This window comes from Bison bison, unplaced genomic scaffold (assembly GCF_000754665.1).
Source record: "Bison bison bison isolate TAMUID 2011002044 unplaced genomic scaffold, Bison_UMD1.0 scf7180017864535, whole genome shotgun sequence".
NCBI classification, from domain to species: Eukaryota; Metazoa; Chordata; class Mammalia; order Artiodactyla; family Bovidae; genus Bison; species Bison bison.
Window position 1 is genome coordinate 1,784,187 of NW_011495084.1, and position 22,013 is coordinate 1,806,199.

General features: G+C 38.2%; 1 protein-coding gene across 1 annotated transcript in view; it reads left to right on the top strand.

Annotated features, from left to right (window-relative positions):
- Nucleotides 1-21,372, top strand: part of PTPRQ (protein tyrosine phosphatase, receptor type, Q) — a 232,711-nt gene extending 211,339 nt beyond the window's left edge. The window contains exons 40-45 of the mRNA XM_010832015.1: nucleotides 5,654-5,788; nucleotides 6,219-6,344; nucleotides 7,163-7,311; nucleotides 11,118-11,253; nucleotides 20,667-20,790; nucleotides 21,037-21,372. Of these exons, the coding sequence (XP_010830317.1) occupies nucleotides 5,654-5,788; nucleotides 6,219-6,344; nucleotides 7,163-7,311; nucleotides 11,118-11,253; nucleotides 20,667-20,790; nucleotides 21,037-21,074 (708 nt within the window). The 3' untranslated portion in view covers nucleotides 21,075-21,372. The remainder of the gene's footprint in view (nucleotides 1-5,653; nucleotides 5,789-6,218; nucleotides 6,345-7,162; nucleotides 7,312-11,117; nucleotides 11,254-20,666; nucleotides 20,791-21,036) is intronic.
- Nucleotides 21,373-22,013: the final 641 nt, after the last annotated feature.

The following is a 22,013-nucleotide window of genomic DNA, read 5'->3' on the forward strand; positions in this document are numbered from 1 at the left end:
CCCAGGGCTGATCTCCTTTAGAATGGACTAGCTGGATCTTTTTGCAGTCCAAGGACTCTCAAGAGTCTTCTCCAACACCACAGTTCAAAAGCATCAATTCTTCAGCGCTCAGTTCCATACATGACTACCGGAAAAACCATAGCCTTGACTAGACGGACCTTTGTCGGCAAAGTAATGTCTCTGCTTTTGAATATGCTATCTAGGTTGGTCATAACTTTCCTTCCAAGGAGTAAGCGTCTTTTAATTTCATGGCTGCAGTCACCATCTGCAGTGATTTTGGAGCTCAGAAAAATAAAGTCTGACACTGTTTCCCCACCTATTTCCCATGAAGTGATGGGATCAGATGCCATGATCTTAGTTTTCTGAATGTTTAGCTTTAAGCCAACTTTTTCACTCTCCTGTTTCACTTTCATCAAGAGGCTTTTTGGTTCGACTCTTATCTACCAATTAAGTAGACACAAATGAATACTTCATAGCGTAAAAGGTTCATCTAGCTATGGGATGACAGTATAGGATATGAACATGATTAGGAAGGCAACCAGACAGTTTTAGGAGGTATAACTGAACCACACAGATTACATAAACAAAGGAATATTAATGAACCCCCAGTGTTCCCTCTACATAAACAAAGGAATATTAATGAAGTCCCAGTGTTCCCTCTAAATATTACCAGTTATCGGGAGACAATCATAATAGGAAGATACTGCAGAATGAACAATAAACTAAGCCTGAATATATACAGAATATACACATTCTTCTGTGGTCAAGTGATGTTGTAATGTAATAAACCTTACAACAAAGTCACCATGACCCACATGTAATGATATGCATCATCCTTACTGAGCTGCATAGTAAGCAGGTGCGGATGGAAAGCACTTTACATTAAGGCAAGTTCCAGGGAGATCCAGACCGCCGTGCGCTTGCTGCCACCTGGGGAGCTGGCCAAGCACGCCGTGTCCGAGGGCACTAAGGCTGTCACCAAGTATACCAGCTCCAAGTAAATATAACATACCTAGCCACTGTTAATGGAGAAGGCAATGGCACCCCACTCCAGTACTCTTGCCTGGAAAATCCCATGGACGGAGGGCCTGGTGGGCTGTAGTCCATGGGGTCGCTAAGAGTCGGACACGAGTGAGCGACTTCACTTTCACTTTCAGTATTAAAGTGGGCAGTATGCTTATTGCTTTTACTTTCAGGGCAATCTCCTTTGTCTGGGATGTCGGGAGAAGTTGGAAATAAACTCATAATACTGTAGTGGCCTCTCACTTTTCCATCCCCAAGGTTAGGCAGTCTTCACTTCACAAACAGTAAAGACTTCTCAGAGTGAAGGACACCGCAGCTTCTCCCCACTCCCCGGTTTTCTTCCATGGCACCTCCATGTGAAAGTTCATGAACACTTGCTCCAGAAGCCAAAGATAGAGGCCATCTACAAATGGATTCTAGATTCCTATTTCTTTGGACGCTAGAGGAAAAAGGGAGAAGAACTACAGAGCGAGAGAAGAAAGCAAGATAAGTAGTGTTTAGATGGGGGGAAGAAATGAAATCTGAGGAAGGGAAAAGGGAATACCAGTAGGTGGTCTGAAGTATGTGCTTTGAGACTAGGAAACACCAGGCCAGGATCTGTAATTAGATTACTATTTGTTTACCTCTCGGGCCTTGGCTGTTCTTGGGAATTATACTCCTAAAGCTAGGAGTCAACGAGAAGCTGGAAATTTTTGATTAAGGATGGATCGTGGGAGAGAGGTAGAGAGGAAAATAAGTACTGCATCCTTGTAAATAGCCAATAGTTTACAAGTGAGTTTAGAAATGTTTTCAAGAGAGCGAACAAGAACATTATGTAATGAGACAAGAGGAAGACTCCAACCTGCTAACCCAAATTATCTCCCCTGTCAACCTAAGATGCCTGAAATTACTTCAATTTGAGCATAGCTTTTATTATAGTTAGACTGAAGATTAAAGGCTATGATGCATATGAGCCATAATCATATCAGAAACATCAAATCTGATCTACACTGATAGATTATAGTACCAAAGGATGTCAGATCCCTGAAACAGGGAAATGCAAATGACTAGGAGACATATTTTATAAATTGATAAATTACACTTAATTGTCCTCACCCTTAAGACACTTTCTTCATTTGGCTTTTAGGACAACATTCCCTTGATTTTCATCTACAGCTTTGACTCTTTCATCTCAGTCTCTCTGGTTCTCTCTTATCTCCTTGACTACCAAACACTGAAATTATCTAGAGCCCATTCCTTGAATTTGCTGCTTCTTTTCAAACTCATTTCCTTGATGATCTCAACCATTCTTGTGATTTTTAAGTAAGATCTATTCACTGACTACTTTAATTTTTTTTAAATTTTATTTTATTTTTAAACTTTACATAATTGTATTAGTTTTGCCAAATATCAAAATGAATCCACCACAGGTATACATGTGTTCCCCATCCTGAACCCTCCTCCCTCCTCCCTCCCCATACCATCCCTCTGGGTCGTCCCAGTGCACTAGCCCCAAGCATCCAGTAAAATTATGTTTCTATTTGGACTTCTTTCTGAACTCCAAACTCATATACCCAATTGCCATGATGATGTTCCCACTTGAATATCCAAATAGGATTTCAAGTTTAATATGTCCATTGTGAATTCTTGATTTTCCTTTTAAGTCCGCTTATGCTAGGTGTGGGGAAAAAGGAACCTACCTGCCTACACTGTCGGTGGGAATGTAAATTAGTACAGCCAGTATGGAAAACAGTATGGAGCCTCCTTAAGACTAGAGTTAAATTAGAGTTACAAAATGATCCAGAAATCCCACTCCTGAGCATGTATCTGGAGAAAACTTGAATTTGAAAGGATAAATGCACCCCAGTGTTCACTGTCCACTGGTCGAGGAATGGATAAAGGAGATGTGATGAGTGTGTATTTATATATCACATATATGGTATATATGTGTGTATATATAAGTACACACAGAATATTGGCCATAAAAAAGAATGAAATATGATATTTGCAGCAACATGGATGGACCTAGATATTGTCACACTAAGTAGAATTTCTCAGAAAGAGAAATACCATGTGATATTACTTATATGTGTAACTTAAAATATGATACAAATGAACTTATTTACAAAACAGAAATAGACCCCCAGACATAGAAAACAAATTTACGGTTATCTAAGGGGAAAGTGGGTGGGGAGGGATAAATTAGGGCTTTGAGATTAGCAGATACAATGTACTATATAAATAAAACAACAAACTCTACTGCATAGCACAGGGAATGATTTTCCATAAACTGCAATAAACTGTAACAAAAAAGAATATATATTATACATGTATAACTGAATCACTTTGCTTTACACCAGAAACACAACACTGTAAATCAACTAGATTTTAATTAAACAAATTTTTTACAGTATGCTCATACTGAAGTTTTTTTTTTTTTCCCCCATCTTTATTTGGAATCATTACTGACTCCTATCTTTCTTATACCCAGTATCTAATCCATAAGCAAATTCTCTTGGCTCTGTCTTCAAAATACACCAGATTTTATTACTTCTCACAATACCCACTCCCATCACCCAAACTGCATCCCTTGGTTGGATTGTTGCAATATTCCAACTACTGTCCCTCCTTTCCCTTTTTATACCACTATCAGCTTGTATAGAAACTAGAGTGGAACTATTAAACACACTCTATATATGTTCGGAATCTTTCAATGGTTTTCTGTATCACCCAGAGTAAAAACCAAACTCTTAAAACTACCTGCCCCAGGGCCTAAAGCACTGCTCCCTCCCGTCTCTTGTTCTCTCCAATGTCACCTTCTACTACCGTCCCCATTTGCAGTTCCTGCAACACTCCAGACACACACCTGACTTTCCACCTGGAACACTTTTTCTCCAAATCTTGAAGGGCTTACCTCTTTCTGCTTCAAGTCTTTCCTCAGATTTCACCAATGAGCCTTTTCTGAACACCCTGTTTTCTGAAATTCTCTCTCATAGCATTTATCACTTTAAAAAAAGCTATGTAAATCACTCATTTAATAGACATGTTAACAGATTTAATGTCTATTTCCCATAACTAGAATATAAGACAAATCAGGGTAGGAATTTTCGTCAATGATGAATCCTCAGTTCCTAGACTAGTGCCTGGCACACAGTAAGCACTCATAAATATTATTTGAATGGAGGAGTGTGCATTTTAAAAGCTGTAAAGAAATTAAAATATTAATGGTGCTTCACTCTGGATAGTGAGATTACAGAGAAAGTCCATATTTTTTAATACATACTTCTGAATTTTCCTAACATTCTACATTGATTGTACAGTACTATTTAAACTAAAAAATAAGAAACCCTTTACAATGTAAATTACACACTCAAGTATTTCAACTGAGACTAGAAACACAGAAATACTTCAGCACATAGTTTTTGTTCGTTTGTTTTCCGCAGACTGAAGGTTTTGTTCCAGAAACCGTCATTGACTAGCACTGTGATTTGGGAAAAATCACCTGAAGTAGCTCATCATTCTTTAAAGTAAAACAAACTGGTTGGATTAGATTTTAGGACCACTTGAACTTTCAAATGTATACTATTCTGTATAATACTATATTCTCTGGCTACTGAGACAATTCAATTTAAAAATAAAATTCACGCTTAAACCTCATTCTTCAAAATATTTTGATGTTTGAAATAGATGTAATTCCATCACTTTTTAAAAATTTACACATAAACTTTAAGAAAAATCCATAGATGCTACTCACGTGGCATGCTTACATTCCAGGTGAATAGACCGAGTTTTAGAACGACTTGATAAAATGTACAAGAGCTGTCATAACAGGGTGGAGACAAGTCTCAGGTCCTACAATAGTTAAATGAATCTTCTTACTATCTCCACATTACTCTTGGTTTTAAGCTCTGGAGAATAATTACTAATACCATCATCTATGTAGATACTTTCTTGCAGGGATATATGAAAACATCTGCACATTCTTTAAATGTATAACCATAGCTAGTGGAGTGGGTAAGACAGCTGGCTCTGGATCCAGACTATCTTACTGTGAGACCTTGAGCAAATTCACATTTCTTAGCTTCCATCTTCATCTGTAAAATGAGGATAATAACAGTACTAGCCCATAAGGTTTTTATAAGAAATAGATTAACTGAAAGATGCCTAACATATTGTCTGCCATAAAACATATTATTATTATTCAGCCTTACTGTTCCCTGGTGGCTCAGACGGTAAAGCGTCTGCCTGCAATGTGCCAGACCCAGGTTTGATCCCTGGGTCGGGAAGATCCTCTGGAGAAGGAAATGGCAACCCATTCCAGCACTCTTGCCTGAGAATCCCATGGACAGAGGAGCCTGGTAGGCTACAGTCCATGGGCTCACAAAGAGTCAGACATGACTGAGCAACCTCACTTTCACTTTCACTCTTTTATTCAAAGTTAGAAATAAACTTTAAGAACAGCTAGTTGTATACTACATTATGAGGTTTAAATTAATGTTGGAAATTTTGAGTATCTTTTAGCATTCAAAAATATGCAGTATTTTAGAATATTAGGTAATCTTACAACTAGTATGTTTTTCATACTCAAAAGCTAAAAAATATTATATATGTATGTAAATATTGATGCAATGTTGTAATTATATCATTCTAGGGCTACTTATGTCCAAATGAATTTATTGCTACTCAAGGTCCATTACCAGGAACAGTTGGGGATTTTTGGAGAATGGTGTGGGAAACCAGAGCAAAAACATTAGTAATGCTAACACAGTGTTTTGAAAAAGGACGGGTAAGTTATTTGAAAAGCTTTTCACAAAACCTTTATTTTACATTTGTGTTAATTTACATGTGATGTTGGGTTTCCCAGGTAGCCCTAATGGTAAAGAACATGCCTCCTAAAGCAGGAGATGCAGGAAATAAGAGTCCAATCCCTGGACCGGGAAGATCCCCTGGAGGAGGGCATGGCAACCCACTCCAGTATTCTTGCCTGGAGAATCCCTTGGATAGAGGAGCCTGGTGGCCTACAGTCCATAGTGCTGCAGAGAGTCAGACACGACTCAAGTGTCGTCACATGTGTGACGATTTTAGCTAGTACTATGACATATCAATGACTGGGGCATGTATAAGGCAGTTGTACCTTAGTAGCAATAACCTTGAACTATATATATATATATATATAAAATGGTTCTTATAACTGGTGAATTTTCTCTTGACTGCAGATCAGATGTCATCAATATTGGCCAGAGGACAACAAACCAGTTACTGTCTTCGGAGATATAGTGATTACAAAACTAATGGAGGATGTTCAAATAGACTGGACCATCAGAGATCTGAAAATTGAAAGGGTAAAAAAAAAAAAAAAGGAGGAGGGGAAGTCAAACATGATAAAAAATATGAATGCTCTAAATGTCTAAAGTAAAATTAATTTCTAGACATATTTCTGTATATTCAGTAATGCTTTTCTATTATCTTCAAAAGAGAAGTTTTGAATTGGCATTTGCCTTCAATATCTATGTCATTATGTTTAATTCCAAATTCCTTAAAGTTTATATTAAACAAGGAAGGCAACAGGAGGAAACAACTAGATCACTAGGTTTATCTTATTTTATGAAGAAACTGTAAAATTTTATTTAAAACAGGAATTTCTGAAATCACGTGTCTCTATCTGTATCTTAATCATTGGATTTTCTATTTAATCCAGAACGTATACAGAATCAATAACATAGAGATCCCACCTTTATTATGTAAATACCTATACACATAGAAAATGATATAAGGACCTTTATACTTTCTAATATTATCAGATACCCAATACCAGTGTTATGAATAATTTGTGAGTGTGTTTATTTAAGTTGTTAGGTCAAAACTGTTCAAAATCTACTATTCTGGTGTTACAACACGTTACACTACATTGAATATAAATACCCTGCATAATCATCTGTTTGCAAGATTTGAAACAATCATGTTCATCGTTTGCATTCATACTGAAAGGTAATTTTCTGTAGTGTAGCAATAGCAGAAGACTTCTCTTATAGGAAATCAAGAAACCACAGTTTGTTTTGTAAACTATCATCTTGAAAACCCGGGGAGTCAGCTACATTCAGACTTCGCTGTGATACTTAAATAACTTCATCATGTTTGTTTAATATGTCATTCTGTCTAGCACGGGGATTGCATGACCATTCGACAGTGCAACTTTACTGCGTGGCCTGAACACGGGGTTCCTGAGAACAGCGCCCCTCTAGTCCACTTTGTGAAGCTGGTTCGAGCAAGCAGGGCACATGATACCACACCCATGATTGTTCACTGCAGGTAAGAAAGGTTTTCAGAACCTTTTATGAAATACTCGAAACGGGATTTAAACCCAACGTGACCTTTATGTTATCATGACACTATTGATTTTCTAGTAGAATATTAATGGAGATTCAATCCAGCTTTTAGTTGTAAGATATTTTACTGGCTATAACAAATCAAGATGTAGTTTTATAAAAGGTTAGATGCAGAGATCAAATGAGTAATGACTGTGGCTAAAAGGAAGACAAAATATATATCCTGGTTTAAGAATTTTTATGACATCTTTACTGGATTATACCTCTCAAAATCCTTAAAATATATAAAAAACTGTAGCCCACTACTGATGTGAATGAGTCTAGGAGTGTAGAATCTTTTGAGTTTTATGAATAAACTCTTGATCCTTCATTATTTCAATTGATATTAGTCTACTATAATAACTTAAACTTTTTTGTAAAAACAACTTCTGAGATTTGAGTTACAAAGAATAAAGAAAATGAACTTTAAAGTAAAGATCAAATTAAGTGACCAACCCAAGCATGATTCCAAACTTTTGCAAACTATTCAAATATCTTTCTTTGACCTAGCTCTTTGAACATTATAAATATAATAAATTAAGGTTTTCACTTTTATTTTCATTGGTATTTTATACCACTGAAACACCAGTAGTCCCCCTCAAAAATTAATAAAGCTCACAATTGTTTAGAATTCAGAATTCTGGACATACTGATGATTTATGCTTTCTAACATGTTATCTAAATTAATCTCAGCATGAGTCTCTTCCAACAGTTGTAGTTTGCAAACGAGAGAAAAAGTGGGTGATAGTACTGTTTTATGATTCTGCTTACATGAGGTACCTAAAAAAGGGGTAAATTCATACAGACAGAAAGTGGTTTCCAGGGACTTAGAGAAATTGAGAGTTACTGTTTAATGGGTATAGAGATTCTGTTTGGGATTATGAAAATAGTGTAGAAACAGATATTGGTAATGGTTGCAATGTGCTTAATGCCACTAAACTGTGCATTTAAAAACAGTTAAAATGGTAAATTTTGTCATGTATCTTTTGCTACAATAAACATCTAAGTAATGATTTCAACCACATTAATAAAGTAATTATTACTTATAGTAACTCCAAAATCAATTGATGGATAAATATTCTAATGGGGATATACTATAATTAATGTAGTTAATATTTAGGAAAATATTAATCCATCCAGTTTTTAAACTTTATTTAGATGAAGAAACTCAACACATAATTTAAATGAGTCTACATTTTCTTTTCCAGGAATATTTTAGATTTTTTAAGTAAGAGTAATACATAAAATACATTATGAGATATCTTTTCACATTTAAAAACAAATAAAATTAAAAGTAAAAGCCTCATTCTTACCTTCCCAATTCCATATACTCTCCATACACAGAAAAATTTTAACAGACTGGTATATAGTATAAATACAGTAACATTTTGCTTTTAAAGTCAGTGATTGATTTTTTTTAAATTTTATTTAATTTTTAAACTTTACATAATTGTATCCTGAACCCTCCTCCCTCCTCCCTCCCCACACCATCCCTCTGGGTTGTCCCATGCACTAGCCCCAAGCGTCCAGTATCGTGCATCGAACCTGGACTGGCATCTCGTTTCATACATGATATTTTACATGTTTCAATGCCATTCTCCCAAATCTTCCCACCCTCTCCCTCTCCCACAGAGTCCATAAGACTGTTCTATACATCACTGTCTCTTTTGCTGTCTCGTTCACAGGGTTATTGTTACCATCTTTCTAAATTCCATATATATGCGTTAGTATACTGTATTGGTGTTTGATTTTAAATTGGCATTACTGATGATTAAAGTGGATAGTAAGCTGCCTGTAATGTCTTCCTATTTTACATATACACTGCCACTGGATTATAATCGTGGATTTAAAAATTCACTAGAAAAGTAAAGGACCTTCTCTCTTTTAGACTCAAAAAGTGTAGCCTCATCCTTTGTGACTTAAACATGCAGGAAAAAGTATGCTTATATTAATAACCTTTAAGTATCATTTCAAAACTTTCTCCTAAATGATCACGTCCAACCCCAACTTCTCACCTTAGCTTTTGACCTATACTTTTAGCTTCCAGTTCAACATGACAACCTATTAATAAATGACCACAATATTCTAAAAATGTGTCCAAAACAGAATGCTTGGGCCCATCTCCAAACTCACTCCTTCTCATCCCATCTTGGTCAACAGCAGTCCATTCTGCTTGGCCCAGAAACCCAACACTCATCCTTGACTCTCTACTTCCTCTCACATGCTACATCCATTCCAATAGCAAATACTCTGATCCCTGTGCCCCATCACCTCTCCACACACTCGCCCCACCCTGGTCTCCTTGCTTTTCTTTGAACATGCAGAACACCCTCCCACTCGGATCTGTTCTCTTCCCTCACCTTCTGGCCACAATGCTCCTCTCCCATGTACCAACATGGTGCACTTCTAACCCCACTGAAGTTTCATTGTCAGAGAATCTTTCTCTGATGACCCTGTCCTACCTTATCACCTTTTATCTCCTTAATTTTTATCTCTCACCATAGCACTTATTGGGCATATCCCATGTGACGCAAGTGGTTAAGGATCGGCCTGCCAATGCAGGAGATGCAAGAGATGCAGGTTCGATCCCTGGGTTGGGAATATCCCCTGGATTATGAAATGGCAACCCATTCCAATATTCTTGCTTGGAAAATTTCATGGCCAGAGGAGCCTGGCAGGCTACAGTCCATGGAGCTCTTAAGAGTCGGACGTGACTGAGCACATACACACAGCACTTATCGCCACTGGGCATACCTTATGCATGTTTCTCTTTTGTGTGGATTCCCATCATCCCTCCTCTAGAATCTAAACTCCATAAGTATTGGAGACTCTGTGTGGTTCGCTCCTGTACCCCAGATGCCTAGGGCAGTGTCTGACACTCAAAGTATACTGAACAATGTAATGACTGATTACTCTGCTGGGGCATATTATGTGTTATCGTGTTCAGAGTTATGTTGTGATGCTATTTCTTAGGTTGACTTATAGGCACTGTACACAGACAACTATTCTTAACCTACAGAAGTAGTTTCTGTATTGTTTCGTATTTTTCAAAGTGACATTTGTAAGACTAGGTGACCTTTCAAATGCCCTTTTTTCCACATTTACTTCCTATATTAACTATTTAAGTACATAGGAGTCTTGTCTTTCTAATTGGAATTTCTGAATAAATCTTGTCAGGTTTATCAGTTAACAGTTTATATGGAGCACATACTGTCCTTCAGTATTAAACTAAATTCTTAAAAGGAAACCACTTTCCAATGTCATTATCTATGGAAGGAAAAGGAAATTCTAGGGAAAGTGAATAAGAACACACAAGAGTCTATTTGTCAATACGATGTAGAAGAAGTGCTATCTGGGCTAAATAGTTGACATTTTCTATGTTTAGCATCCCTACTTGTAACCAAAAATATATTCAAAGTTTCTGGTGTTAAGACTTTTCAGTGATTTTTAAAAATATTTCCCGTACTTCTCCAAATACAGCTCTTAAAACGTTATGAAAGAAGAGGAAAAGTTCAACTGGTTTAAAAAAAAACTCCAATATTTGATAGCGTGTTAAAGATAATCATCTTACTCCTTCTAAACAGTCTTGGGAACAATATATGTACAAAGAAACTCCAAAGAAAATCCACTTCCAAATAAGAAAAGAAACTATATGTAATTTATTGCTACCATAGTTTATCCTCTTCATCACCATCCACATGAACAACCTTTTTGCTGAATAATTTGCATGTAATTTCACTCTTCCTACAGTGCTGGAGTTGGAAGAACTGGAGTTTTTATTGCTCTGGACCACTTAACACAACATATAAATGATCACGATTTTGTGGATATATATGGATTAGTAGCTGAACTAAGAAGTGAAAGAATGTGTATGGTACAAAACCTGGTAAGACGATCTAAAACTGCAAGCAGAGTCAGCTCGAGAATTTCTCCTGGGAGGACCTTAGTGGCACCAGTCCCATGGACGGAGGAGCCTGGTAGGCTGCAGTCCATGGGGTCACTAAGAGTCGGACACAACTAGGCGACTTCACTTTCACTTTTCCCTTTCATGCACTGGAGAAGGAAATGGCAACCCACTCCAGTGTTCTTGCCTGGAGAATCCCAGGGATGGGGGAGCCTGGTGGGCTGCCGTCTATGGGGTCACACAGAGTCGGACACGACTGAAGTGACTTAGCATAGCATAGCATAGCATAGCATAGCATGGCTACAAAGCAGACACTCTTTTCTTATGTTATAAACCTCTGGGGTTGGGGCAAGGGCTTGGGGCTGGCAGCTGATGGAGATCATAGGAGAACTGACCCGCATGTCCCAGTCATCCTTCAGCACCGTTACTGACGACTCAATCTAACTTGTTTATGCTGATAGGCATGTAGAAAATAATTCATAAGAGAGATTTGTCTTTAGTGTTTGGGAAGCACAGAAAATGAACCAGATTAATTTCTTTCGTAAACATGCTAGAAGCTGTAATTAGGAAAAGTTTAAAATATTAACTATGATGTTGGTCTATGTATTTCACTTGTCCATATTTATCCCTTTTGTATATCAGTACTAATAATGTTTGTTACAGAATATCATCAACTATCTGGGAGTCTTTGTTTGGTTGTTTCGGTTTGGAAGCAAAAGTATTTTTAAAATCTAGATTTCGGTCATAAAAGAAATGTATAGTATAATGGTAATGAAACTGAGGCTCCTCTGCTGAGTGTCTAGTAGGAGGTACTATACTAGATCATTTTCATGTATTATCTCATTTAATTATTTGTAAAGCAGGTCCAATGAAACTAATCAATAGGCTGGGTATTACCTGCTCTTCTTTAGAGATAGGGAAGCAGATGTTCCAAAAATTTAAATGATATTCAAAGGTTATAAGTGTCAGAGCCAAAATTCACACCCCATTCTGTCTAATTATACTAAGATGTTCTTCTCATATCTTTGGATTGATATTTTTATACTATACAGATTTTTCTCACAGTAAATATGCAGATCTTCTATAATGATATTTTCTAGGGTACCAACTAGAAAACATAAGTGGCTATATAGCCGTTAGAGGTGGGAGAAAACCAGCTCTTTGCTAAAATAAGTTTGAGAAAATTTCTTACAGCCTCTATGCTAATGTGCGTTGACATTTATAAATACAGAGCCCTTGTGAACAACATTTCCCGAACTTATATGACTATGGCCTCCTTGAACCCTTTTGACCCCAAAACATGTAACGCCAAGTCATGGAACATTAATGCTCTTAGGAAGATATGGCCCTAGACCAGAGACAACCAAACTTTTCAAAATGTACATCCCTTTGAGGAGAAAAGTTTAAGCATTCAATTCCTGGGCTTCTCTGGTGGCTCAGATGGTAAAGAATCTGTCTACAATGTAGGAGACCTAGGTTCGATCCCTGGGTGGGGAAGATTCCCTGAAAAAGGAAATAGCAACCCACTCCAGTATTCTTGCCTGGGAAATCCCATAGACAAGGGAGCCTGGGAGACTACAGTCCGTGGGGGTGGCAAAAAGTTAGATGTGACTGAGTGACATACACGTACACACATAAAAATACATATATATATATTTTTAAATTTTATTTTTAAACTTTACAATATTGTATTAGTTTTGCCAAATATAGAAATGAATCCGCCACAGGTATACATGTGTTCCCCATATATATTTTAAAAATGTAGTTTGAGCCATTATGTATATTATAAAGTATACACAAATAAATTGAAAACCATGAGTTAAAGGTCAAATAAGCAATTTTGACAACTTTGCTAATAGTGATGGCATGGCTCAGTCCATAATCTGTCTGCAATGCAGGAGACCTGGGCTCGATCCCTGGGTTGGGAAGATCCCCTGGAGAAAGAAATGGCTACCCACTCTGATATTCTTGCCTGGGGAATTCTACGGACAGAGAAGCCTGGCAGGCTATGTTCAGTGGGGTTGAAAGAGCTGCATATGACTGAGGACTGGAATGCCAAAGTGGGAAGTCAAGGGATACCTGGAGTAATAGGCAAGTTTGGCATGGTGTAAAAAATGAAGCAGCGCAAAGGCTAACATAGTTTTGCTGAGAGAACACACTGGTCATAGCAAACACCCTCTTCCAACAACACAAGAGACTACTCTATACATGGACATCACCAGATGGTCAATACCAAAATCATATTTATTATATTCTTTGCAGCCAAAGATGTAGAAGCTCTATACAGTCAGCAAAAATAAGACCGGGAGCTGACTGTGGCTCAGGTCATGAACTCCATACTGCCAAATTCAGACTTAAATCGAAGAAAGTAGGGAAAACCACTAGACCATTCAGGTATAACCTAAATCAAATCCCTTATGATTATAAAGTGGAAGTGACAAAGATTCAAGGGATTAGATCTGATCGACAGAGTGCCTGAAGAACTATTGGACGGAGGTTTCTAACATTATACAGGAGCTGTTGATCAAAACTATCCCTAAGAAAAAGAAATGCAAAAAGGCAAAATGGCTGTCTGAGGAGGCCTTACAAGTAGCTGAGAAGAGAATAGAAGTGAAAGCCAAAGGAGAAAAGGAAAGGTATACCCAACTGAATGGAGCGTTCCAAAGCATAGCAAGGAGAGACGAGAAAGCCTCCTGAAGAGAACAATACAGAGAAAGAGATGAAAAACAATGGGATGGTAAAGGCTACACATCTCTTCAAGAAAATCAGATACCAAGGGAACATTTCATGCAAAGACGGGCACAGTAAAGGACAGAAATGGTATGGACCTAACAGAAGCAAAGGAGATTAAGAAGAGGTGGCAAGAATACACAGAACTGTACAAAAAAGATCTTCATGAGTCAGATAGATAACAATGATGGTGTCACCATTCACCTAGAGCCAGACATCCTGGAATGAGAAGTCAAGTGGGCCTTAGGAAGCATCACTGCAAACAAATACAGTGGAGGTGATGGAATTCCAGCTGAGCTATTTCCAATCCTGAAAGATGATGCTGTGAGAGTGCTACACTCAATATGCCAGCAAATTTGGAAAACTCAGCAGTGACCACAGGACTGGAAAAGGTCAGTCTTCATTCCAATCCCAAAGAAAGGCAATGCCAAAGAATATTCAAACTACCGCACAATTGCACTCATCTCACACGCTAGTAAGGTAATGCTCAAAATTCTCCAAGCCAGGCTTCAACAGTACATGAACCATGAACTAACAGATGTTCAAGCTGGATTTAGAAAAGACAGAGGAACAAGAGATCAAATTGCCAAAATCCACTGGATCACAGAAAAAGCAAGAGAGTTCCAGAAAAACATCTACTTCTGCTTTATTGACTATGCCAAAGCCTTTGACTGTGTGGATCACAACAAACTGTAGAAAATTCTTCAAGAGATTGGAATACCAGGCCACCTTACCTGCCTCCTGAGAAATCTGTATGCAGGTCAAGAAGCAGCAGTTAGAAGCAGACATGGAACAATGGACTGGTTGCAAATTGGGAAAGGAGTACGTCAAGGCTGTATATTGTCACCCTGCTTATTTAACTTATATGCAGTGTACATATAAAATGTACATGCAAAATGCCGGGCTGGATGAAGCACAAGCTGGAATCAAGACTGCCAGGAGAAATATCAATAACCTCAGATATGCAGATGACACCACCCTTATGGCAGAAAGTGAAGAGGAACTCAAAAGCCTCTTGATAAAAGTGAAAGTGGACAGTGAAAAAGTTGGCTTAAAGCTCAACATTCAGAAAAGGAAGATCATGGCATCTGGTCCTATCACTTCATGGCAAATAGATGGGGAAACAGTGGAAACAGTGACAGAGCTTATTTGGGGGGGGGGGGCTCCAAAATCACTGCAGATGGTGATTGCAGCCATGACATTAAAAGACAACGCTTGCTCCTTGGAAGAAAAGCTACGACCAACCTAGCCAGCATATACATTACCATATATAAAATAGCCAACGGGAATTTGCTGTATGGCTCAGGAAACTCAAACAGGGGCTCTGTAAAAACCTAGAGGGGTGGGATGCAGAGGAAGATGCGAGGGAGGCTCAAAAGGGAGGGGCTATATATATATATCTATGGCTGATTCATGTTGAAGTTTGACAAAGAACAACAAAAGTCTGTAAAGCAATTATCCTTCAATTAAAAAATAAATTTAAAAAAGAATCAGAAAAAAAAAAAAGACATTACTTCGCCAACAAAGGTCCATATAGTCAAAGCTATGGATTTTCCAGTAGTCATGTCACATGATGGATGTGAGAGTCGGACTGTAAAAACTCTCAGTTTGGCTGAGAGCCAAAGAAATGATGCTTTTGAACTGTGGTGTTGGAGAAGACTCTTGAGAGTCCCTTGGACTGAAAGGAGATCCAACCAGTCCATCCTAAAGGAGATCAGTCCTGGGTGTTCATTGGAAGGACTGATGGTGAAGCTGAAACTCCAATACTTTTACTACCTGATGTGAAGAACTGACTCCTTAGAAAAGACCCTGATGCTGGGAAAGACTGACGGTGGGAGAAGGGGATGACAGAGGATGAGATGGTTGGATGGCATCACTGACTCGATGGACATGAGTTTAAACTTGCTCCAGGAGTTGGTGATGGACAGGGAGGCCTGGTGGGCTGCAGTCCATGGGGTCACAAAGAGTCGGCCACGACTGAGTGACTGAACAACAAGAAAGTGACTAATACTTATGTTATCATTAGGTATTTTCAAAAGATAAAATATATAATTAGCAGAAAATAATTGTTTCAATAGTGGTCTTAAAATATATATTTTAAATTATTTATAGTTTTTATAAGTGATCTAGCTCACTGAGAGATCTGATTACATTGTTGTAATCACCTCATAGTATGGCTATAAGACGGTTATTCTAGGGGTATGAAAAATGTCAGTCCTGCCATTTTCTTGTCATTCATTTGTATTTTGCTGATAAATAATATCTATGACCCCGAGTCTTTTTGTAGGAATCTTTTAAAGCCACTTTCATTATGTAATGGCTAGGTAAAGCTAGGTCCTGTCATCCATATGCATTCCTTTAAATGCTGAAAGGGAACACATGAGAGAAGTAACACTCTTCCCTTACAGAACTTTAGAAATGGACTGTGACTTGTGGCCAGGCTCCGTTTCATGAGTATGCAATCTATTCAAACTCATAGGTCCCCACCCTCAAAAGGGCCTTGCACTTGATTTGATGCCTGCTGTCACTATTTTGAAAGTCTTTTATTAATTTTGAGGAAAAGTGTTAGTCAACTCTTTGCAACCTCATGGACTGTAGCCCACCAGGCCCCTCTGTCCTTGGAACTCTCCAGGCAAGAATACTGGAGTGGGTAGCCATTCCCTTCTCCAGGGGATCTTCCTGACTTAAGGACCAAACCCTGGTCTCCTGCATTGCAGGAGGATCCTTTACCATCTGAGCCACCAGGGAAGCCCCAGTTTTGACGAAGGAAACTCACATCTTCACTTTGTAGTGAGCCCCACAAATTTTGTAGCGGGTTCTTATCCAGGGATCTTTTAAGGGCTTCGATATCAATACAACTATTAGTGATTATTAAAACATGAGAACAGGATAAATAGCTAACATTTTCCTCCATGTTCTTAGGTGTACACATGTACGTGATGAGCAATGTTCTGGGCACTGATCAAGATGGGTTGACTTTCCTGGATGAGTTAAAGGATGGGAATGAGTGAGATTTCTTTCATTCTAGAGAGTAGATGCAGTCTTCAAATAATAAAAGTTGGATTTTGTCTTGCTGTACAGCTTCGTGGAACCAAACTTTGTAACAAGTGTGTTCAAGAATGCCTGTGAATAATTTCACACAATTTAGTACTCCATATACTCTTCATACCGGAGAAGGCAATGGCACCCACTCCAGTACTCTTGCCTGGAAAACCCCATGGATGGAGGAGCCTGGTAGGCTGCAGTCCATGGGGTCGCGAAGAGTCAGACACGACTGAGCAACTTCTGTTTTACTTTTCACTTTCATGCATTGGAGAAGGAAATGGCAACCCACTCCAGTGTTCTTGCCTGGAGAATCCCAGGGACGGGGGAATGTGGTGGGCTTCCGTCTATGGGGTCGTGCAGAGTCGGACACGGCTGAAGCGACTTAGCAGCCGCAGCAGCATACACTTCATACATAAACTTCATACGTTGTGCTGGAATAACCAGCCAGAGGAAACTGTTGTAGGTTGGGTAGGGGAATGGAAAGAGCATGAATTTTGGAGTCAGAGAATTGAGTTCAGATTCCAGTCCTGCTAATTTCTGGCTTTGTGACTTTAACTTCCCTAAGCTATTTCTCTTTCATAAAATAGCTGTGTTACACAATTTTATTGTCAGTATTAAATAAAAGAAAGTATCTGAAAGCACCAAGCATGCAGTAAATGCCCAGCATGCAGTAAATGTCTGACAATATAGTTGTGCCAAGTGCTTTTTGGCATAAAAAGGTGGCAGGTCATTAAAATCCTGATAAAAGTCACTGAATCAATAGGTAGAAGTCATGAATATTAGTTGGGATATTTGAGATTAATACATCTTCATCTTCCCTGATGGCTCAGCAGGTAAAGATTGTGCCTGCAATGCAGGAGACACAGGCTCAATCCCTGGATGGGGAAGATCCCCCGGAGAAGGAGATGGCAACCCACTCCAGTATTTGATACAGGAGCCTGGCTGGCATCACAAACAGTCAGACACAACTGAGCACAAGGCACATCTTCATCAGTATCCATAAAAAGTATAGGTAACCTTCCCCTGGTGGCTCAGATGGTAAAGAGTCTGCCTGCAATGTGGGAGACCCAGGTTCAATCCATGGCTCAGGAAGATCCCATGGAGAAGGGAAAGGCTACGCACTCCAGTATTCTTGACTGGAGAATCCCATGAACAGAGCAGCCTGGTGGGCTACAGTCCATGGAGTTGCAAAGAGTTGGACACAACTAAGCGATTAACACTTTCACTTCCACCCTTTCCGTAAGAAGTTATAAAATTAAGATAGATCCATGTTTACTAAATAATTAGCCTCCACTTTGTAAACCGTGTAAATCACAATTCTCAGATCCTTGCTTAAAACATGGTATGCACAGCTAGCTGTCTTTCACCTGACTTTGTTCCCAGAAGCGAAGCTGTCTACTGTCTTTTCTCTGTGATGAAAAAAAAAGGGAAATGACCACACCTTGGCTCCAGTCCTTACAAATCAGCATTGCCTTGCACAAGAGTGGTTTCTTATTTTCTCCTATTGCACTTGGGAATGATCCCAACGTCTGTGAAGAACGCTGTCTCAGCACAGACTGCAGTAGCCACGGCCAGGGGTGGGGAGCTGGGAACCTCGGCAACATAGCACCATGAAAAGACGCCCGAGGGCTTTAAGCAAGGAGAACCAAGAGTTCTTTCACTGTGTACCAAGCCGCAGTTCACAGCAGCCCCAAGAGGTCTGAAAGAGCCTTGTCAGAGAATACTCTGCAGTGAGATAATATCCTGAGATACTATTCCTGCCTCAAATAAGGTTAGTCTGGATGAAATCCCTTTCCTGCTCTGGATCTCTTGAAAATTGACTGATGTAAACTCCTGAAGAAGAAGAAAAAAAGAATTATTTTTGGTGCCTAGTTTTTCTTTTTGCTGCCAGATCCATTGATCAATTGATCTATCATCTATCTATCTGGCTGGCCTTCAATCTTATAGCCTTTCTGATCCCCCAGATGAGGAAACCGAACATCAGAAAAACTTAATTCTTATGGTAACAGGACTATCTAGGGTAGAAACTGGAACTGAATTCTTCACTGACTCTTTGGCAATAACACACCACTGGAGAGATCCTGGAACATGTAGCACTGCCCCATGGAGCTCAGCCTGCCCTGCTGGCAGAGTTTACGCCCATCATTCTTTCCAGTGGAGAAGATGAGATCTGGACAGTCAGAACATATCAAATGTGACTTCAAGTTCAAATGTGTTTTTTCAAGTAACGGAAATGATAAATTTACATGAATGCTGTTTTCAAAGAAACTATATCATGTCAACATATTTCTGCTAATAGTATTTTAAAATGTACTGTGTGATGTATATTTTAAAATACTCTTTTAGAATTATCTTGAGAAGAATGTTAACAGCAATTTTAATAGAATTTTTATTCCCTTATAACCCTTCCTTTCTCACCAAAATTGAATTATGTAACTTGATCATCCCTCTTACATACAAACTTGATCTCTAATGACTTCTGTATGCTCTCCAAATCAAGCCTGTCCTTAAATGGTAAAGATCGACTAACTGTGAGAATTACATGAGGCTAAGTCAACAAACATTCATTACGCAACTACCACATTCCAGCCACTATTACAAGCAATGGGAATATAGCAGTGAATATGACAGAGTTCTGTCCTCACAGAACCGACATTCCACCGATGAGACGTCTGTGGAAACATTTTGTAATCCACAAAGAAATAGGTATTCCTGATAATGACCAGCGATTTCTGAAGAGTGTCTCAACTAGTGTAATTCCAAAAAGGTTTTGAGGTATAGTTAGCAATAGATATAACTTCTTAAGATGGTCACTTAGAGGACATTCTATTTAAATCAATTGTCAGTATGTATGTGTGTTATCTTAAACATTTGGTTATATTCCTTTAAATTCAGGTACCTTTCCTATGTGAAAATGAGGGTGCTTTACTATGATTGCAACCTTAAATAACCTTTGGAAAAGTCCAAACCCAGAAATGCTAACAGGTCATTGAATTATATTGAATAAACTTAAAGAATTCAGGTGGTACTGAATCTATTCCAAACTTTAGACGAAATGTTACGCGTCTTTGGATATCTCAACCGTCAACTGCCTTGTATTTAGAGACCAGATCCTTGACATTAAGTAGGCCAAATGCCGGGTGAGTAACAGAATTGTTAACCATACTCTACACGTGCCTTCGGTGTGTAGATATGCTCAGTCACAGCTTTTGAAACTAAATTTAGTATCTACATTCCAAAAGCCATTCTAACAAGAAAAGTGTAAGAAAAATTACTCAATCATGCCCAAAAAGAAAAACATAAACAAATTTAAATAATTTTTTTTTTAGTTTTTATAATCACAGCAAGAAAGAACATATGAACAGTTGGGTATTTAATAACAAGTACTAAGAAAAAAAAAACAACTGGAAGCTACAAAAAACCCCACAGGAGTTCAGCAAACCTTATGTTTGAAATGATAGAAAATCATGTATATACTTGGTAAATCCTGTGCCTTTAACTTAGCTGTTGAACATTTGTTGAATTCATTATTACTTTTAAATGTAAAAAGTACAGCCCCTCCTTGTAAGAAAAATCCCCACCCCATTTATTTATTTAACCACCCTTTCTTTGGTGTCTAGGCACAGTATATCTTTTTACATCAGTGCGTTCTGGATCTCTTATCAAGTAAAGGAAATAATCAGCTCATCTGTTTTGTTAACTATTCAGCACTTCAGAAGATGGACTCTTTGGATGCCATGGAAGGTAAACAGAGGCACTGTATATCAACTTACGAGTTTACCACCTATAACAGGAGCATTAATTCAATAATCACCATTTACTGAAAATGGTTTAGAAGCTTGGCTAGCAAACATATCAATTTTTTAATTTCTCTCTAATCCAAGTTAGGATAATAGCCTTTCCATGTACATTATATTTTTATCATGAAACATTTAAATCTTTTGAACTGTTAATATCAATTCTCTCTTATGGCATGTTTTTATGTTATAGGTGATGTTGAGCTTGAATGGGAAGAAACCACCATGTAAATATTCAGACCAAAGATTACAACTGGAAGATATTTTCAAACCCCAGGGGCCAAAATTATCCCCTTATTCTTCTGATTTGAAATGTATAGCCTTAAGTAAATCTCTATGCTGCCCTTACTGTGCCTTACTAAACTTATATTTTATGAATAGTCCTAGGAAATAGCTAATTCAAGATAGTTGTCTGTTTTGTACAGAATATTATAAACTTAAATTGTTTAAGAAGGGATATCCCAGAGATTTCTGAAGCATTCTGTATTTGGGGAATGAGCCAAATATAAAATTATATTTAATGTTTCAATGTGGATTTTCCCTACATATTGGATTCGATCTTGAACAGAAGTTGTAAATGTTGATTCAGTAGTGTTATTCTGGCCTCCAGGGTGTTGACTTTTCTCGTGGATAACTTCCAGGACTGTCATAATGATCTGTACTTCCATGTATGCTCCTGTGTTTTGAATCCTCTGTTTTATGAGTGCTGAGATACCATCTCATGATCTCGAACAGCTGACAGTAACCCCCCTGACACTCCCCGGATTACTAAGCCTTTATACAACACACAGAAGCTCTTCGGGTACACTTAGGGCTATTTCAGTTGCACTGTAATATTTAGCTTGAAAAAACAGAAGGAAAAATTAGACAGTGAGATTGATCATATGAAGTTGTCTGGTACTTTTCTAGCCTGTCTATATCTGTATGTTTTCAGGAACAAGCTGTACTACTACATTGTTGGGTTAAATGTATCAGTATTTGTCCATAGATGTGTATTCAACCTAATAACAGTTTTGAAGGATTTTTTCAGCAGAAATGTATGAAAACAGTAATAAAAAGGTAATGTGTCTCAAGTTTGAAAACCCATGATGTGCTGCTGTGGTGCCAACAGACACTTCTGAATAGACTACATAAAATGGTCTTTATTTCATTTCCTAAGGCTGATTATTG